The sequence below is a fragment of the Zonotrichia albicollis genome, chromosome 4 (genome assembly GCF_047830755.1).
Source record: "Zonotrichia albicollis isolate bZonAlb1 chromosome 4, bZonAlb1.hap1, whole genome shotgun sequence".
NCBI classification, from domain to species: domain Eukaryota; kingdom Metazoa; phylum Chordata; class Aves; order Passeriformes; family Passerellidae; genus Zonotrichia; species Zonotrichia albicollis.
The window spans coordinates 858,423-876,696 of record NC_133822.1 but is presented as its reverse complement, the minus strand read 5'-3'; the positions used below and the strand labels follow the sequence as shown (position 1 = coordinate 876,696).

Below are 18,274 nucleotides of genomic sequence, written 5' to 3'. Positions count from 1 at the left end.
CCGGGACCCCCGGGGGATGTCGGGGTCCTTGTCCCGCCATGTCGCTGTCCCCCTGCCGGGGGTTCCTGTCGCATTCCCGGGATGTCGCCGTCCCCCGGGACACCGCGTATCCGCGTCCCCCCGCGCTGCCGCTGCCGTCCCGGTGTGTCGGGGTCCCCCCGGGTGTCGCGGTCCCCCCGGGGGCGGAGCGGCTCCGGTCCCGCCCGGCCCCGCCGGTGTCCGGTTACCGGCTGGCGGCTGCCGCGGCCGCAGGAGCCGTCGTCCCGCGGAGCCGCGGCCCCCGCGCTGCCCACGCAGGTACCGGGCCCGGGGAGGGGGCGCGACGGGACCCGCGCGCGGGGAGCCCCGCGGGGGCGGCGGCGGCAGCGCGGGGACAGCCCCGGTACCGGCACAGCCGCCCCGGTCCCTCCCGTGGCGCCGCGCCCGGTGCCGGCTCCACGCGTGTCCTCCGTGCGGAGCGACCCCCGCGCCCCCCGCGTGTCCGGGGGTCCCCTCCGAGGGTCCCCTGGCGGTGTCACCTCCGGGGGTCCCGGAGCGGGGCCCGGCCCCACGCGGGGGGAACGGGCGGGGCCGCCCCGGGGCTGCGCATCCCGGCCCCGGAGCCGCCGTGACCTTGGGCGGGGCGGGGGACACGGCGGGAGTGGCCCCGGTGCCACCCGCCGCGGGGACACGCGGGACAGGGCGGGCAGGGCCGTGCCACAGTGCCACTGTGCCCAGCGGGTGGCACAGGGCGGTGACACACAGCCGGGCAGTGGCAGTGCCACGGTGCCCTGCAGGGCTGGGGATGTGCTTTAGTGCCCAGGTGTGCCGTGCCAGGCCGGGCTGTGCCATGGGGTGCCATCGGTGCCGTGCCAGGCCTGGTGACACCGTGGGGTGCCATGGGGCGCGGGGTGGTGACGCCACGCGGTGCAGAGGGCACAGCAGCCCCGCTGTGATCGGGTCCCCGCTGTCACCCTCAGCCCAAGGCACCGTGGGAAAGGTGCCCGTGTTGGGGACAGGAGGGTCACCCCCGCCGCCCCCGGGCTCGGCCCTGGCTCTACCGGGGGGGTCCCAGAGCTGGGGGCTTTGTGGCACCCCCAGAGCGGGGGTGGTCTCCAGGGCCCACCGTGGTGACACGGGGACTTGGTGGCACCCCGGCCATGTCCCGCAGGGGACACGGGCAGGGGACAGCGTGTGCCACGGGCGGGGCCAGGGGCCGGGCTGTCCTTCCTCCCCGCTGTCCCCTCCGGGGCCGCGCGGGCGGCGGTGACAGCGCTGACCCTTCCCTCAGTGGGCACCGGGCCAGCGCCACGTGACGCCGCCGTGACACCGCCGTGACGCGGCCGGGGCTCCCGGGGGCTGGCACCGCCCCGGGCACACCGGCTGGGCACCGCTGTCCCCACCGGCCCCGCTCCGTGCCCGCACCCACGGCCCCCGTGTCCCCCGCAGGTGTCACCGGCCGGTCCCCACCATGGCGGAAGCTCACCAGGCCGTGGCCTTCCAGTTCACGGTCACCCCCGAGGGCTTGGGCTTCCAGCTGAGCCGCGAGGCCGTGCGCCAGCTCTACCTGGCCGTCGTGCACTCATGGAAGAAGCGCTTAGTCCGCGCCAAGGTGGGCTCGGCCGCCCGTGCCCCCTCCGGTGCCACCCCCGTGCGCCCCCGTGACCCCGCTGTGCCCACAGAACAGCTTCCTGACCGGCGTGTACCCCGCGTCGCCCTCCAGCTGGATGGTGGTGGTGATGGCCACGGCCGGCTCCTGCTACTGCCAGGTGGATCCGTCCCTGGGGCTCATCGCCCGCATCCAGCACTGGCTGCCCCGCAGGTGAGCGGGACCCGGGACACGGGACACGGCCGGGACACCGGCACGGCCAGCGGGGACAGCCCGCGCTGGGGACAGCCCGCATGGGGACAGCCCGCATGGGGACAACCTGCACGCCCCCGCTGCAGTGTCCCGGGAGAGACCCCAGACCCAGCGTGGCCATGGGGACCCGGGACAGCCCTGGGGGCTCCACCCTGCACATCCCCGCCCCATTTGAGGGTGTCCCTCAAGGGGTCCCACCCCACGCAGGGACCCTCACCCCCAGAAGGTGCAGGAGGCCCGTGACATCTCCATTTGGGGGTGTCCCTCAAGGGGTCCCACCCCACGGAGGGACCCCCATCCCCAGAAGGTGCAGGAGGCCCGTGACGTCTCCCTTTGGGGGTGTCCCTCAAGGCACCCCACGCAGGGACATCCCCGTGGGTCCCACTCCACGGGCACGGCCCCACCTGGGGACATTCCTTGGCAGTGCCACCAGCCTGGGGACACTCCGGGGGTGCCACTCGCGCTGTCCCCACCGCTGAGGCCGTGTCCCCCGTGTGTCCCCAGCGAGGCGCTGAGCCCCCGGGCGCAGACCGTGATCAGCACCGTGGTGTTCTCCACGGGCGCCTGGCTGGCGGCCGTGCTGCTCTTCCGGAGGCTGCTCCGCCTGCTGCTCTCCTACCACGGCTGGATGTTCGAGCCCCACGGGCGCATGAGCCGCAGCACCCGCCTCTGGATGGTGAGCGACACCGCGCCGGGACATGCGGGAAATGTGGGAGCTTTGGGAGATGTGGGAGCTTTGGGAGATGTGTGAGCTTTGGGAACTGTGGGAGCTGTTGGAGCTTTGAGAGCTTTGGGAACTGTGGGAGATGTGGGAGCTTTGGGAGCTGTTGGAGCTTTGGGAGCTTTGGGAGCCATGGGAGATGTGGGAGCTTTGAGAGATGTGGGAGATATGGGGGCTTTGGGAGATGTGGGAACTGTGGGAGATGTGGGAGCTTTGGGAGATATGGGGGCTTTGGGAGATGTGGGGGCTGTGAGAGATATGGGAGCTTTGGGAACTGTGGGAGCTGTTGGAGTTGTGGGAGCTCTGGCTGGTGTGGGAGCTTTGGGAGTTTTGGGTGCCATGGATCCCATGGGAGCTGTTTGAGATGTGGTAGCTTTGGGAGATGTGGGAGCTTTGGGAGATGTGGGAGCTTTGGGAGATGTGGGAGCTGTTGGAGTTGTGGGAACTCTGGCTGGTGTGGGAGCTTTGGGAGTTTTGGGTGCCGTGGATGCTTGGGGAGCTTTGGGAGCTGTGGGAGCTTTGGGAACTGTGGGAGCTTTGGGAACTGTGGGAGCTTTGGGAACTTTGGGAGATGTGGGAACTTTGGGAGCTTTGGGAACTTTGGGAGATGTGAGAGATATGGGAGCTTTGGGAGCTTTGGGAGATGTGGGAGCTTTGGGAACTGTGGGAGCTTTGGAAACTTTGGGAGCTTTGGAAACTTTGGGAGATGTGGGAGCTTTGGGAGCTTTGGGAACTTTGAGAGCTTTGGAAACTTTGGGAGATGTGGGAGCTTTGGGAGCTTTGGGAACTTTGGGAGACGTGAGAGATGTGGGAGCTTTGGGAACTGTGGGAGCTTTGGGAACTTTGGGAGCTTTGGAAACTTTGGGAGATGTGGGAGCTGTGGGAGCTTTGGGAACTTTGGGAGACGTGAGAGATGTGGGAGCTTTGGGAACTGTGGGAGCTTTGGGAACTTTGGGAGATATGGGAGCTGTAGGAGTTTTGGGAGCTGTGGGAGCTTTGGATGCCATGGGAGCCACAGATGCCATGGAGTTGTGGGAGCTGTTGGAGTTGTGGCTGCCAGGGAAACCTTGGGAGATGTGGGAACCAGCTGTGGGAACTCGGGGAGCTGTTGGAGCTATGGGAAATGTGGATGCTCTGGGAACTGTGGGAGCTGTGACTGGTGTAGGAGCTGTGGGTGCTTTGGAAACTCAGGGAGCTTTGTGAGCTGTGGAGATTTTGGTAGCCGTGGATTTTTTGGGAGCCATGGATACCTGGAGATTTTTGGGAGCTGTGGGACCTGTGGCTGGTGCAGGAGCTTTGGGTGCTGTGGGAGCTGTGGGTGCCTGGATTTTTTTGGGAGCTGTGGGAGCTGTGCATCCTCACCCCATCCCTCCTCCTCCTCCTCCTCCTCCTCCTCCTCCTCCTCCTCCTCCTCCTGCCGCTGCTCCCGCAGGCGATGGTGAAGATCATGTCCTTCCGCAAGCCCCTCCTGTACAGCTTCCAGAGCTCCCTCCCCACGCTGCCGGTGCCGCCCGTGAAAGCCACCATCGCCCGGGTACGCCGTCCCCGCGGGGCTGGGGCCCGAGGGGTGCCCGCGGTGGCGGTGGCGGGGGGTCACCCGTGTCCCCTCCCCGCAGTACCTGGAGTCGGTGCGGCCGCTCCTGGACGATGACAAATTCCGGGAGATGGAGGCGCTGGCCAAGGAGTTCCAGGAGAAGACGGCGCCGCGGCTGCAGCGGTACCTGCGCCTCAAGTCCTGGTGGACAACCAACTATGTGAGTGTGGGGACACCCGGGGACACGGGGACCCCGCGGCCTTTGGGGTGGTGACCCCGGAACCGGTGTCCCCTCCCGGCAGCGTGAGGAGGGATTTGGGATCTCCTGGGTGTCCTGGCTGGAGCAGTAGGGGCAGAGGATCCTGTCCCCCGTCACTGTCCCCTGTTTCTGTCCCTTCCCCTGTCTCCTGTCCTTGTCCCTGCCTCCTAACCCTTGTCCCTGTCCCTTCTCCCTGTCCCCCATTCCTGTTCATATTCCTATCCCTGTCCCCATCCCCGTTCCTGTCCCCTATCCCTTGTTCCCTGTCCCTGTTCCCTCACCCTTTACCCTGTCCCCTATCCCTGTCTCCTGTCCCCATTCCTTGTCTCCATTCCTGTCCCCTATCCCATGTCCCCTCTCCCTTGTCCTTGTCACTGTCCCCTATCCCACGTCCCTCTCCCTGTGGCCTTTCCCGGTTCTCTCTCTGCATCCCTGCCCCTGTGCTCTCTTCCCCCCGCTGTCCCCTGTCCCTGTCCCTTGTCCCCATCCCCTGTCCCGTGTCCCTTGTCCCTGTCCCCGTTCCCACAGGTCAGCGACTGGTGGGAGGAGTACATTTACCTGCGCGGCCGCAGCCCCATCATGGTCAACAGCAACTACTACGCCATGGTAAGGGATGGAGGGGGGCCTGGGGACCCCCAAACCCCCCCGGGGACCCCCCAGCACCCCCCGCGAGCCGCGGCTTGTCCCCTTGTCGCCAGGATTTCCTGTACGTGACCCCCAGCCGCGTCCAGGCTGCGCGGGCGGCCAACGTGGTGCACTCCATCCTGCTCTACCGGCGGCGGCTGGACCGGGGCGAGATCCCCCCGGTGAGGGGGCCCGGGGGCTTGGGGCCGTCCAGGGGGTCCCACAGGGCTGGGGGGTCCTGGGGGTCCCGGAGGGGTGGGGTCAGCGTTGTACTGTTGTACCGGCAGCAGCTGGAATGGGGGCAGATCACCCCGGTGAGGGGGGACTGGGGGGCCCCAATGGAGCTGGGAGGGGGGTCCCATGGGGTTGGGGGTCCCAAGGGGGTCCCGTGGGGCTGGGGGGGCCAAGGGGACTGGAAACTGAGGGAGTCCCATGGGACTGGGAGGTTCTTTAGGGTTGAAGGGACTGAGAGGGCACCATGGGGCTGGGGGCTCCGGAGGGTCCCATGGGGCTGAGAGGCCGGAGAGTCCGAGGGAACTGAGGGGTTCTGGGGGTCCCAGGGGGCTGGGGGAGCTGGCGGCTCCAGGGGGATCCTGGGGGTCCCAGGGGGTTGGGGGAGCTGTGGGGATCTGGGGGATTTGGGGGTCCTGTGGGGTTGGGGGAGCTGCGAGATCCCATGGATTTGGGGGTCCTGTGGGGTTGGGGGAGCTGTGGGGACCCCATGGGTTTGGGGGTCCTGTGTATTTGGGGGAGCTGTGGGGACCCCATGGATTTGGGGGTCCTGGGGGTTCTGTGGGACTGGGGGAGCTGTGGAGATCCCATTGATTTGGGGATCCTGTGGGGCTGGGGGAGCTGTGGGGACCCCATGGATTTGGGGGTCCTGTGGGGCTGGGGGAGCTGTGGGGATCTGGGGGATTTGGGGATCCTGGAGGTCCTGTGGGGTTGGGGGAGCTGTGGGGACCCCATGGATTTGGGGGTCCTGTGGGGCTGGGGGAGCTGTGGGGACCCCATGGATTTGGGGGTCCCGTGGGGCTGGGGGAGCTGTGGGGACCCCATGGATTTGGGGGTCCCGGGAGAGCAGGGAGAGCTCCGTGTGACAGGAGCAGGGCGGGGGCTCCGGGGCTGTCGGGGGTCTCGGAGCGGGGGTGGCAGCGGCAGAGCTGGGCACGCCGCCCCCCTCGAGCCCCCCTGAGCCGTGCGCCCCCTCCCCAGATGATGGCGCTGGGCGTGGTGCCCATGTGCTCGTACCAGTTGGAGCGGATGTTCAACACCACCCGCATCCCGGGAAAGGAGACGGGTACGGCCCGGGGAGGGGGCGGCACCGGCCCGGGGGGCTTCCCGGGGGTCCCGGCGGTCTGGCCTGACCCCCCGTGCCCCCCCCAGACACGCTGCTGCACCTGACCGACAGCAAACACCTGGCCGTGTACCACAAGGGCCGCTACTACAAGGTGTGGCTCTACTACGGGGGGCAGGTGCTGCCGCCCGCAGACCTGGAGATGCAATTCCAGAGGATCCTGGAGGACCCCTCGCCCCCGCAGCCCGGAGAGGAGCGGCTGGCGGCGCTCACGGCCGGGGAAAGGTGCGAGGCACCGGGAATCACGGGAATGACGGGGGTGTTGGGCGTACTGGGATGCTGGGAGCTATGGGGACTCCGGGAATAATGGGGACACTGGGGATACTGGGCACCTGGGAGCTCTGGGAACACCGGGAATAATGGAAATAATAATGGGGATACTGGGGATGCTGGGCACTTGGGAACTCCGGGAATAATGGAAATAATAATGGGGATATTGGGGATGCTGGGAACTTGGGAACTCCAGGAACATTGGGAATAATGGGGATGTTGGGCGTCCTGGAATGCTGGGGACTCTGGGGACTCCGGGAATAATGGGGACACCGGGTACCTGGGAGCTCTGGGAGCACCGGAAATAATGGAAATAATAATGGGGATACTGGGCAGCTGGAAATACCAGGAACTCTGGGAGCAATGGGAATAATGGTCATACTGGGATACTGGGAATTCTAGGAACTCTGGGAATAATGGGGATATTGGGGACTCTGGGCACCTGGGAGCTCTGGGAACACCGGGAATAATGGAAATAATAATGGGGATACTGGGGATGCTGGGCACTTGGGAACTCCGGGAATAATGGAAATAATAATGGGGATATTGGGGATGCTGGGAACTTGGGAACTCCAGGAACATTGGGAATAATGGGGATGTTGGGCATACTGGAATGCTGGGGACTCTGGGGACTCCGGGAATAATGGAAATAATAATGGGGATACTGGGGACACTGTGCACCTGAAAATACCAGGAACTCTGGGAGTAATGGGAATAATGGGCATACTGGGATACTGGGAATTCTAGGAACTCCGGGAACAATGGGAATAATGGGGATACTGGGGACTCTGGGCACCTGGGAGCTCTGGGAACACTGGGAATAATGGAAATAATACTGGGGAAACTGGAAGCTCTGGGAGCACCGGCAACTCCAGGAACACTGGGAATAATGTGTATAATGGGAATAATGGGAATACTGGAGATACTGGGAATAATGGACACCTGGAAATACAAGGAACTCTGGGAATATTTGGAATAATGGGGATGCTGGGTGTACTTGGAACTCTGGGAACAATGGAAATAATGGGGATACTGGGGACGCTGGGCATCTGGGAACTCTGGGAATAATGGGAATAATGGACATAATGGGAATACTGGGAATTCTGAAAAACCTGGGGGCACTGGGCATCTGGGAACTCTGGGGATAATGGGGATACTGGAGACACTGGGCACCTGGGAATTACGGGAATAATGGGAATACTGGGAATAATTGGAATAATGGGGACACTGGAGACACTGGGCATCTGGGAACTCCGGGAATAATGGAAATAATGGGCACAATGGGGATACTGGAGACATTGGGCACCTGGAAATGCCAGGAATTCTGGGAATAATGGTAATGTTGGGCATACTGGGATGCTGGGCACCTGAGAACTCTGGGAACACCAGAAATATTGGGATTAATGGGAATAATGGCGACACTGGGCACCTGGAAAATCTGGGAACTCCAAGAATAATGGCCATGCTGGGCATACTAAAAATACAGGTCACCTGGGAACACTGGGAACACTGGGAACAATGGGAGCAATGGCCATACTGGGGATGCTGGGCATAATGGGCTCCAGGGAACTCTGGGAGCGATGGGCACACTGGGGATACTGGGAACACTGGGAGTGTTGGGAACCTTGGACCACCAAGGCGTCCTGTCCCCATCTCTGTCCCCCATCCCTGTCCCCAGTCTCGCACAGGGACATGGGACAACCCTCATGGGTGGGGGACTCGGAGGGGTCCTCAATGACCCTGGGGTGCGGTGTGGGGGTCCAGGGTGCCCCAATGCCACCCAGGTTGGGATGTGGGATGCCCCTTGCTGACTGTGGCTGCACAGGGTGGGATGCGTGGGATGCGGGATGTGGGGTTTGGAATTTGGGGTGCCACTCACTGACCAGCACTGCCCAGGGTGGGGTGCAGAGTTTGGGGTTTGGGGTGCCCCTCGCTGACCAGCACTGCCCAGGGTGGGATGCAGAGTTTGGGGTTTGGGGTGCCCCGCGCTGACCAGCACTGCCCAGGGTGGGATGCGGGATGTGGGGTTTGGGGTTTGGGGTGCCCCTCGCTGACCAGCACTGCCCAGGGTGGGATGTGGGATGTGGGGTTTGGGGTGCCCCGCGCTGACCAGCACTGCCCAGGGTGGGATGCAGAGTTTGGGGTTTGGGGTGCCCCGCGCTGACCAGCACTGCCCAGGGTGGGATGCGGGATGTGGGGTTTGGGGTGCCCCGCGCTGACCAGCACTGCCCAGGGTGGGATGTGGGGTTTGGGGTGCCCCGCGCTGACCAGCACTGCCCAGGGTGCCATGGGCCGAGGCGCGGGCGCGGTTCTTCAGCCGCGGCCCCAACAAGGCGTCCCTGGACGCCATCGAGCGCGCCGCCTTCTTCCTCACGCTGGACGAGGAAGAGCACGGCCAGGATCCCACCCAGCCCGGCTGCATGGACGCCTACGCCAAATCCCTGCTGCACGGCCGCTGCTACGACCGGTGCGTGAGACAGGACACCCCAAAACCTGCCCCTGGTACCCACAAATACCCCAAACACCCACCCCAGCCCAGCCCCTGCTGCACGGCCGCTGCTACGACCGGTGTGTCACCCGAAACACCCCAAAACTTGCCCCTGGTACCCACAAATACCCACAGACACCCATAGATATCCCAAACACCCACCCAGCCCTGTCGCTGCTGCACGGCCACTGCTCTGACTGTGAGTAACCCAAAACTCCCCCAGGACACCCCCCAGCCCCTTTGAACCCCCTCACATCACCCCCAGACCCCATCACCCAAGTCCCTGCTGCACTGCTGTAACCGAAGGGCACCCCAAAAACCCTGCTGGGACCCCAAACCTCAGCCCAGCACCCCAAACCTCAGCCCAGCACCCTCAGCACCCCCATCCTACAATCCCAGACCCATTCCCAGACCCCCCAGCACCGTCAGACCCCCACGCAGACCCCCAGCACCCCATCCCTGCTGCTCCCACCACCTGTGGGCACCCCAAAATTCTCCCAGGTCTCCCGAACCCCCCCCCCAGCCCCTTCAAACCCCCCACCCTCCCCTGCCATCTCCCCAAATCCCCTCTTGCCCTTGTCCCCCTCCACTGCCCCTGCCCTCTCCCTCCCGGTACCCTCTGCCCCCCAGTGCCCTGCAAACACCCCAAACACCCCCTAAACACCCTCAAATCCCCCCAAAACTGCCCCCAGCTGGTTCGACAAGTCCTTCACAGTGGTGGTCTACAAGAACGGCAAGATCGGGGCCAACGCCGAGCACTCCTGGGCCGACGCCCCCATCGTGGGGCACCTCTGGGAGGTACCGGGGCACCAATGGGGCTCCCCCGGCTGGGGACACCCCAAATGGGGCAGGGACACCCCCAATGGGGCACCCCTGGCACGGGCAACCCCCCAGTGGGGCATCCCGGGGCTGGGGACCCCCTGATGGGGACCCTCAGTTGGGGGGACCCCATGGGGGGCCCAAAGGCTGGGGACCCCTGGCCAGGTTGGGAACCCTCAGTTGTGGACCCCTATACGGCACCCCAAGGCTGGGGACCCCCGTTTGGGGATGGGGATGGAGGGAAGATGTGGGGGTTCTGCCCGAGGCTGTGGGGTGAGGGTCAGGATTCTGGGGGGGCTCTGAGGGTTTGGGATTGGGGGGCTGAGGGGCTCAGGGAGTTGGGGTGATGGGAGGTTTTGGGGATAGGGGCATTTGAGGGGCTTGGGGGCTGCAGGTGGTCGGGGGGGATGGCGGGGTCGGGGGCTTTGGGATTTGGGGTTTGTGGAGCTCGAGGGTTGGGGGCCCATGGAATTGGGGGATCAGGGGCCAGGGCCTTGGGGATTTGGGGTGTGGGAGACCATGGAACTGGGGGCCAAGGGATTTGGGGATTTGGGGTGTGGGGGACCATGGAACTGGGGGGATTTGGGGATTTGGGTGTGGGGGACCATGGAACTGACCATGGAACTGGGGGCCAAGGGATTTGGGGATTTGGGGTGTGGGGGACCATGGAACTGGGGGGATTTGGCGATTTGGGTGTGGGAGACCATGGAACTGACCGTGGAACTGGGGGCCAAGGGATTTGGGGTGTGGGGGACCATGGAACTGGGGGGATTTGGGGATTTGGGTGTGGGGGACCATGGAACTGACCATGGAACTGGGGGCCAAGGGATTTGGGGATTTGGGGTGTGGGGGACCATGGAACTGGGGGGATTTGGGGATTTGGGTGTGGGGGACCATGGAACTGACCATGGAACTGGGGGGCCAAGGGATTTGGGGATTTGGGTGTTGGAGAGTCATGGGATTGGGAGGTCGGGGGGCTTGGGGATTTGGGGTTTGGGGAGCTGAAGGGTTGGGGGCCCATGGGATTGGGGGTCTGGGGGCACAGAATTGGGCGATCAGGGGTCTTGGGAATTCGGGGTTGGGGCAGTCATGGATTGAGGATTGAGGGTTCTGGGGATTTGGGGTCTGGGTGGATTGTGGAATTGGGGCTCTGGGCATTATGGAGTTGTGGGGGCGGGAGTTTTGGGGGCCCGGGGATTTTGGGGGGCAGGGGGTCATTGCCCCCTTCCCACCGCCCGCTGTCCCCCCCAGTTCATGCTGGCCACGGACAAGTTCCAGCTGGGCTACACCGAGGATGGGCACTGCAAGGGGAACCCCAGGTGGCAGCTGGCCCCCCCCCAGCGCCTGCAGTGGAACATCCCCCCCGAGGTGGGTGACAGGGCGGGGACAGGTGAGGGTGAGGACACAGGTGAACGCAGTGCCATGCTGTGCCGTGCCATGCAGTGTCCCCAGGGGGTGCTTGGATGTGGGTACAGGTACAGGTGTGAGCATGGGTTCAGGTGCCATGCCGTGCCATGCCGTGCCATGCCGTGCCGTGTCCCCAGGGGGTGGGGGCCATCGAGGCGTCGCTGCGCGTGGCGCGGGCGCTGGCCAACGACGTGGATTTCTGCTGCTTCCCGTTCACCACCTTCGGCAAGGGGCTCATCAAGCGCTGCCGCACCAGCCCCGACGCCTTCATCCAGATCGCCCTGCAGCTGGCACACTTCCGAGTGAGGGACGGGAACGGGAGCCGTGGAAATGGGATAATGGGATGGGATTGGGGTGGGATGGAATGGGAATGGGAATGGGGTGGGATGGGGTGGGATGGGATAACGGGATAATGGAATAATGGGATGATGGGATGGGATGGCATGGGATGGGGTGGGATGGCATGGGATCCATGGGATGGGAATGGGAATGGGAATGGGAATGGGAATGGGAATGGGAATGGGAATGGGAATGGGGTGGGATGGGATTGGCGTGGGATGGGATAACGGGATAATGGAATAATGGGATGATGGGATGGGATGGCATGGGATGGGGTGGGATGGCATGGGATCCATGGGATGGGAATGGGATGGGATTGGCGTGGGATGGGATAACGGGATAATGGGATGATGGGATGATGGGATGGGATGAAATGGTGATGTGGATGGGATGGGATGGGATGGGATGGGATGGGATGGGATGGGATGGGATGGGATGGGATGGGATGGGATGGGATGGGGTGGGATGGGATGGGATGGCATGGCATGGGATGGCATGGGATGGCATGGGATGGCATAGGATCCATGGGGTGGGAATGGGAATGGGGCAGGAGGGAGCTGAGATGGGGTAGGGTAGGTATGGAATGGTGATGTGGATGGGATGGGATGGGGATAGGGATAGAATGGGATAGGGATAGAATGGGTTAGGGATGGGACGGGACGGGACGGGACGGGATGGGATGGGACGGGACGGGACGGGATGGGATGGGATGGGATGGGATGGGATGGTACAGCACCAGGGAAGGACGAGGTGGGTGTGACCAGCAGCAGGCAGGCATTGGGACGAGCCAGGCCCATGCCTTGTCCCCATGCTGCCACCCCCAGGACAAGGGCTCCTTCTGCCTGACCTACGAGGCGTCCATGACGCGGCTGTTCCGCGAGGGCCGCACCGAGACCGTGCGCTCCTGCACCTCCGAGGCCACGGCCTTCGTGCGCAGCATGGGCGACACCTGGAGCAGCGTGAGTGACACCGGCGGGGACACGGGGCGGCCTGGGAACCGCCACACCCTGCTGGGATTGTCACTCGGGGGGTCCCCATCCTCCCTGGGGGTCCCCATCCCTCACAGAGGTTCCTGTCCCTCACGGGGTGCTGGGTGCAGTTTGGGGTTCAGGTTTGGGGTGCAGTTTGGGGTACAGTTTGGGGTACAGTTTGGGGTACAGTTTGGGGTACAGTTTGGGGTGCAGTTTGGGGTGCAGGTTTGGGGTACAGTTTGGGGTGCAGTTTGGGGTGCAGGTTTGGAGTGCAGGTTTGGGGTACAGTTTGGGGTGCAGTTTGGGGTGCAGTTTGGGGTGCAGGTTTGGGGTACAGTTTGGGGTGCAGTTTGGGGTACAATTTGTGGTTCAGCCTCCCCAACCCATCCCCAGCATGCAGAGGGGCAGCAGCAGTGTTCAAGGTGCAGGTTTGGGGTGCAGGTTTGGGGTTCGGGTTTGGGGTGCAGTTTGGCTGTAATTTGGGGCTCTCCCGCAGCGCTCGGAGCGGCAGCAGCTGTTCAAGGCCGCGGCAGAGAAGCACCAGCAGCTCTATCGCCTCGCCATGACGGGCGCGGGCATCGACCGCCACCTCTTCTGCCTCTACCTGATGTCCCGGTACCTGGGCACGCAGAGCCCCTTCCTGGCCAAGGTCAGCGCGGGACAGGGACACGGGGGGACACGGGACAGGGAACAGGACAGGGGACACGGGATGGGGACACAGGACAGGGGACACGGGACAGGGACACGGGATGGGGACACAAGACAGGGGACACGGGACGGGGACAGAGACACGAGGGGGCAGCTTGGGAGCAGCACACGGGAGTGGCACTGAGGGACACGGGGAGACACGGGAGGGACACGAGTGGGAGAGCACTGGGGGGCATGAAGGGCACGGGGGTGACACAGGGTATGGGTAGGAGCATGGGAGCAGCACACTTGGCACTGAGGGGACACGGGGGGACACAAGGGGCACGGGGGTGACACGGGGGTGACACAGGACACGGGTGGGAGCACAGGGGAGCAGCACACTTGGCACTGAGGGACACGGGGGGACACTAAGGTGACAGGCAGGGACATGGGGGAGCACACACGGAGCCGCTGTGGGACACGAGCACGGGGGCACGGGGGGACACAGAGTGGTACATGGAGGGGCACAGCAGGGTACAAGGGGGCACTGCCACCCTCCCTGGTGTCATCCCATGTGGAGTCCCGCTCTGGCACTGGGGTGCCGTGGGGCACAGTGGGGTGCCCCGGGGCTCCCTGGGGTGCCGTGGGGCACAGCGGGGTGCCCTGGGGCTCCCTGGGGTGCCGTGGGGCACAGTGGGGCAGTGGGGTTCCCCGGGGTTCTCTGGGGCGCATTGGGGTGCCCTGGGGCTCCCTGGGGTGCCGTGGGGCACAGTGGGGTGCCCTGGGGTTCCCTGGGGTGCCGTGGGGCACAGTGGGGTGCCCTGGGGCTCCCTGGGGTGCCGTGGGGCACAGTGGGGTGCCCTGGGGTTCCCTGGGGTGCCGCGGGGCACAGTGGGGTGCCCTGGGGTTCCCCGCGGTTCTCTGGGGCGCATTGGGGTGCCCCGGGGTGCAGCGAGTGTCCCCGCAGGTGCTGTCGGAGCCCTGGCGCCTCTCCACCAGCCAGACCCCGCAGCAGCAGCTCAAGATGTTCGACTTCGAGCAATTCCCCGACCACGTCTCCTGCGGCGGCGGCTTCGGCCCCGTGAGCTCCGGGACCACCGGGTGGCACCGGGAGGGCACCGGGAGGGGGGCAGCGGGTGCAGGGGGCACCGCGGGCTCTTGTACTCCATCCCCCCGTGGGTTCGGGCAGGGGGTGCCGCACGCCGGGAGCCCCCAGCCCCACAGGGGTGACCCGGGGGGTTCAGCCCGGCCCCACAGCCCCCGGGTGGGTGCCCCAGGTGGGTCCCAGGTGCCCGCAGGTGCCCCATGGCCCCTCTGCCCCCTCCCCGGCAGGTGGCAGACGATGGCTATGGGGTGTCCTACATCATCGCCGGGGAGAACCTCATCACCTTCCACGTGTCCAGCAAGTACTCCAGCCCCGAGACGGTGAGGGGGGCACGGGGGGTGGGAGGAGGGGGCTCTACCAGAGCTGCAATCCGTGGGGTCACCTGGGGGGTCACCTGTGGGTCTGGGGCACCCCTGACCCTGATATTGACCCTGCTGCATCCTGCACCCCCCCTTGCTGTGGGACCGTCCCTGTCCCCTCCTCTGGGACCCTCCCCACATCCCAATCCACCCTGTGGGACCCTCACCCCATCCCGTTCCCCCCTCTGGGACCCTCCCCACATCCCAATCCACCCTGTGGGACCCCCATCCCTGGGACCCTCCCCACATCCCAATCCACCCTGTGGGACCCCCACCCCATCCCTGGGACCCTCCCCACATCCCAATCCACCCTGTGGGACCCTCACCCCATCCCGTTCCCCCCTCTGGGACCCCCCCCCCACATCCCAATCCACCCTGTGGGACCCCCACCACATCCCTGGGACCCTCCCCACATCCCAATCCACCCTGTGGGACCCCCACCCCATCCCGTTCCCCCCTCTGGGACCCTCCCCACATTCCCGTCCCCCCCCCCCCACCGGGCTGCCGGCTGTTCTGGGGGTCCCCCAGCCCCGGGGGTGCCCCGGGGTGGGCACGGGGGGTGCGGGTGTCCCTTTGGGCGCTCGGGGCGGGCTCTGAGCGGCGCTGCCCGCAGGACTCGCAGCGATTCGGCCGCAACATCCGCCAGGCCATGCTGGACCTCGCGGCGCTCTTCGACAAACCCGGGGCCGGGAAGTGACCGGGGGGGCCCGGGGGATTTGGGGGGCCGGGGGCGCTGCCCTGGACCCGCTCCCAATAAAGGCTCTTGGTGTGACCCCGCTGTGCCACGGAGGGGACGCCGGGGGCGGCTGTGGGGTGCAGCTGGGGCTGGAGCCATGGATGGAATGTGGGGTGCATCCATGGAATGCTGGGGGGTATCCATGGGGTGTCGGAGTGCATCTATGGGGTGCCAGGGCTGGATCCATGGAATGTCAGGGTGCATCTATGGGGTGCCAGGGCTGGATCCATGGTGTGTTGGAGTGCATCCATGGGGTGCAGCTAGGGCTGGATCCGTGGGGTGTCCTCAGAGGGGCCAGGTGGGCACCAGTCAGGGCTGATGAAGGCATCCAAAGGGCCATCCCTGGGGTGGTCCATACCCAGCCCCCTCCTGGTGATCTGTGCCCATCCCGGTGATCCATGCCCTTGCTTGTCCTGGTGATCTGTGCCTGTCCCCATCCCAGTGATCTGTGCCCATCCCCAGCTCCATGCCCATCCTGGTGATCTGTGCCCATCTCAGTGATCCACGGCCATTCCCAGCTCCATGCCCATCCCGATGATCCATGGCCATTCCCAGCTCCATGCCCATCCCGGTGATCCATGCCCATGCCCATGTTTGTCCCGGTCATCTGTGCCCATCTCCATCCCAATGATCCATGCCCATCCCAGTGATCTGTGCCCATCCCCGTACTCGTGCCCATCCCCATCCCGGTGATCTGCTTCCATCCCCAGCCCCATGCCCATCCCCATATCCCTACCCGTTCCCATCCTAGTGATCCATTCCCGTTCCGGAGATCCGTGCCTGTCCCGCTGCTCCGTGCCCATCCCCGGATCCGCTCCCATCCCGGTGCTCCGTGCCTGTCCCCGTCCCCGTGCCTGTCCCCGTACCGGTGCTCCATGCCCATCCCGGTGCCCGTCCCCGTGCCTGTCCTTGTCCCGCTGCTCCGCTCCCGTCGCGGTGCCCATCCCGATGCCGGTGACGGGGGTGCTCAGCGGGGCACGGCGGCACGGGCGGGCCCTGCGCAGAGCCCCTGGCCCGTGTCCCGCCTGGGGGTCGCCGCGCCCCGGCTGGCACCGCTGGCACCGCTGGCACCGTCCCCGCCCTCCCTCGCTGCCCGCCGCCACCGGCACCGCCCGCCCGGCGCCGCCAGCCCGGAGCCACCCGCGGGCCGGGGGCCAGGACGGGAACGGGGACACACCGGGAGAGGGGACAGGACTGGGACAAAGGACCGAGGAGAACCCTGGGAGAGGGGACAGGGACAGGGGACACCCGTCAGCGGGGACAGAGCGGGCACAGGGATGGGGGACATTCCTCGGAGAAGGGTCAGACAGGGGACAGGGACAGAGATGCCCCGGGAGAGGGGACAGACAGGGAACAGGGACAGAGACCCCTCTGGGAGAGGGTCCAGGGACAGAGACCCCATCCCCGCCTGGGGAGCGTCCCGTGGGGTCGCTGTCACCCCCGGCACCGGGGCTGTGTCCTGCACCCCGACCCCAGATCGGGGTGACATCCATCATTCTACCCCCATATCGGGGTGACATCCCCCTTCCCACCCCATATCGGGGTGACATCCCCCTCCCGACCCCATATCGGGGTGACATCCCCCTCCCACCCCATATCAGTGTGATATCCATCATCCCCCCCCCCACATCGGGGTCCCGCTGTCCCCACGCTGGGGCCGTGTCCCCCCCGGAGCCCCCAAGGCCAGGAGGGCTCGGGGCTGGCACTGGGGTGGCCTGGGTGCCGTGGGGACATCGGGGTGACCGCTGGGAGCTGGGGGGGGCTGTGCTGGGACCCCGGACCTCGAGGGGCTGGCTGTGTCCCTCTGTCTGTCCCTGCTCCGTGTCCCTTGGTCCGTGTCCGCCGCAGCCGCGCCCGCTCTCCCTCCCTTATCAGATCCCTTATCAGCTCCCTTATCAGATCCCTCATGTGAGCGCACCCCAGCCCGGCACCCCTGGCACCGTCACTCCCCTGTCCCCATTTTGGGTGGGGGGCACCCTGGGGATGGCCCTGTCCCCTCCCGTGTCCCGCTGTGTCCCCTCCGGGCCCCTTCACCGCCCTGTCTCCATTTGGGGCTGGGGGGCACCCCGGGGATGGCCCTGTCCCCTCCTGTGTCCCCTCCGGGCCCCTTCACCCCCCTGTCCCCACTCATGGCACCCCGGGGATGGCCCTGTCCCCTCCCGTGTCCCGCTGTGTCCCCTCCCTGCTCTGCGCCCATCCCGGTCCCTCACACGGAGCTGTGCCCTGGCCCAGCCCGAGCCCTCCGCCCGTGGGTGACCCCCAGAGCCCGCCCGGGACCCCCGGCCGTGTCACGGTGACAGAGAGAGCGGGGGCAGCACCGGGGGGCTCGGGGGTCTCGGGATGGGTGAGCACGGCCCGGGGGTGCCCAGGGAGCGGCCCGGGACGGGGGTGCCAGCGTCACGGCCGTGCCCGGTGCCTTTGATGCGGTGCCAGCGGCTCCACGAGCGGCTGCTCCGGGCCCGGCCCCCCCGCACCCGGCCCTGCTCGGGCCTATAAAGGGCTCGGGGTGCCCCCGGCCTGTCCGCCCGGAGCTGCGGGAGCTGCCAGGTGCCGGGGATGCTGGGGGGGTGTTGGGGAGGGGTCCTGGGGGTGCTGGGGAGGGTCCTGGGAGTGTTGGGGAGGGTCCTGGGGGTGTTGGGTGTGCTGGAGGGGTCCTGGGAGTGCTGGGGAGGGGTCCTGGGGAGGCCTGGGAGTGCTGGGGAGGGGTCTTGGTGGTGCTGGGGAGGGGTCTAGGGGTGTTGGTGAGATGTTCTCGGGGCGATGGAGAGAGTCCCGGGGGTGCTGGGTGTGCTGGGGGGATCCTGAGGGTACTGGGGAGGGG

General features: G+C 66.0%; 1 protein-coding gene across 1 annotated transcript; it reads left to right on the top strand.

The window, feature by feature from the left end:
- The first annotated feature begins 139 nt into the window (after positions 1-139).
- On the top strand, positions 140-15,489 carry CPT1B (carnitine palmitoyltransferase 1B). The gene is made up of 19 exons (XM_074540298.1): positions 140-297; positions 1,429-1,591; positions 1,662-1,801; positions 2,345-2,516; positions 3,994-4,095; positions 4,178-4,315; positions 4,883-4,960; positions 5,053-5,160; positions 6,191-6,275; positions 6,362-6,557; positions 8,884-9,069; positions 9,783-9,888; positions 11,161-11,277; positions 11,454-11,618; positions 12,480-12,614; positions 13,123-13,275; positions 14,221-14,334; positions 14,586-14,678; positions 15,331-15,489. The coding sequence occupies exons 2-19, from the start codon at positions 1,451-1,453 to the stop codon at positions 15,412-15,414; spliced, it is 2,313 nt and encodes a 770-aa protein (XP_074396399.1). The 5' UTR covers positions 140-297; positions 1,429-1,450; the 3' UTR covers positions 15,415-15,489.
- Positions 15,490-18,274: the final 2,785 nt, after the last annotated feature.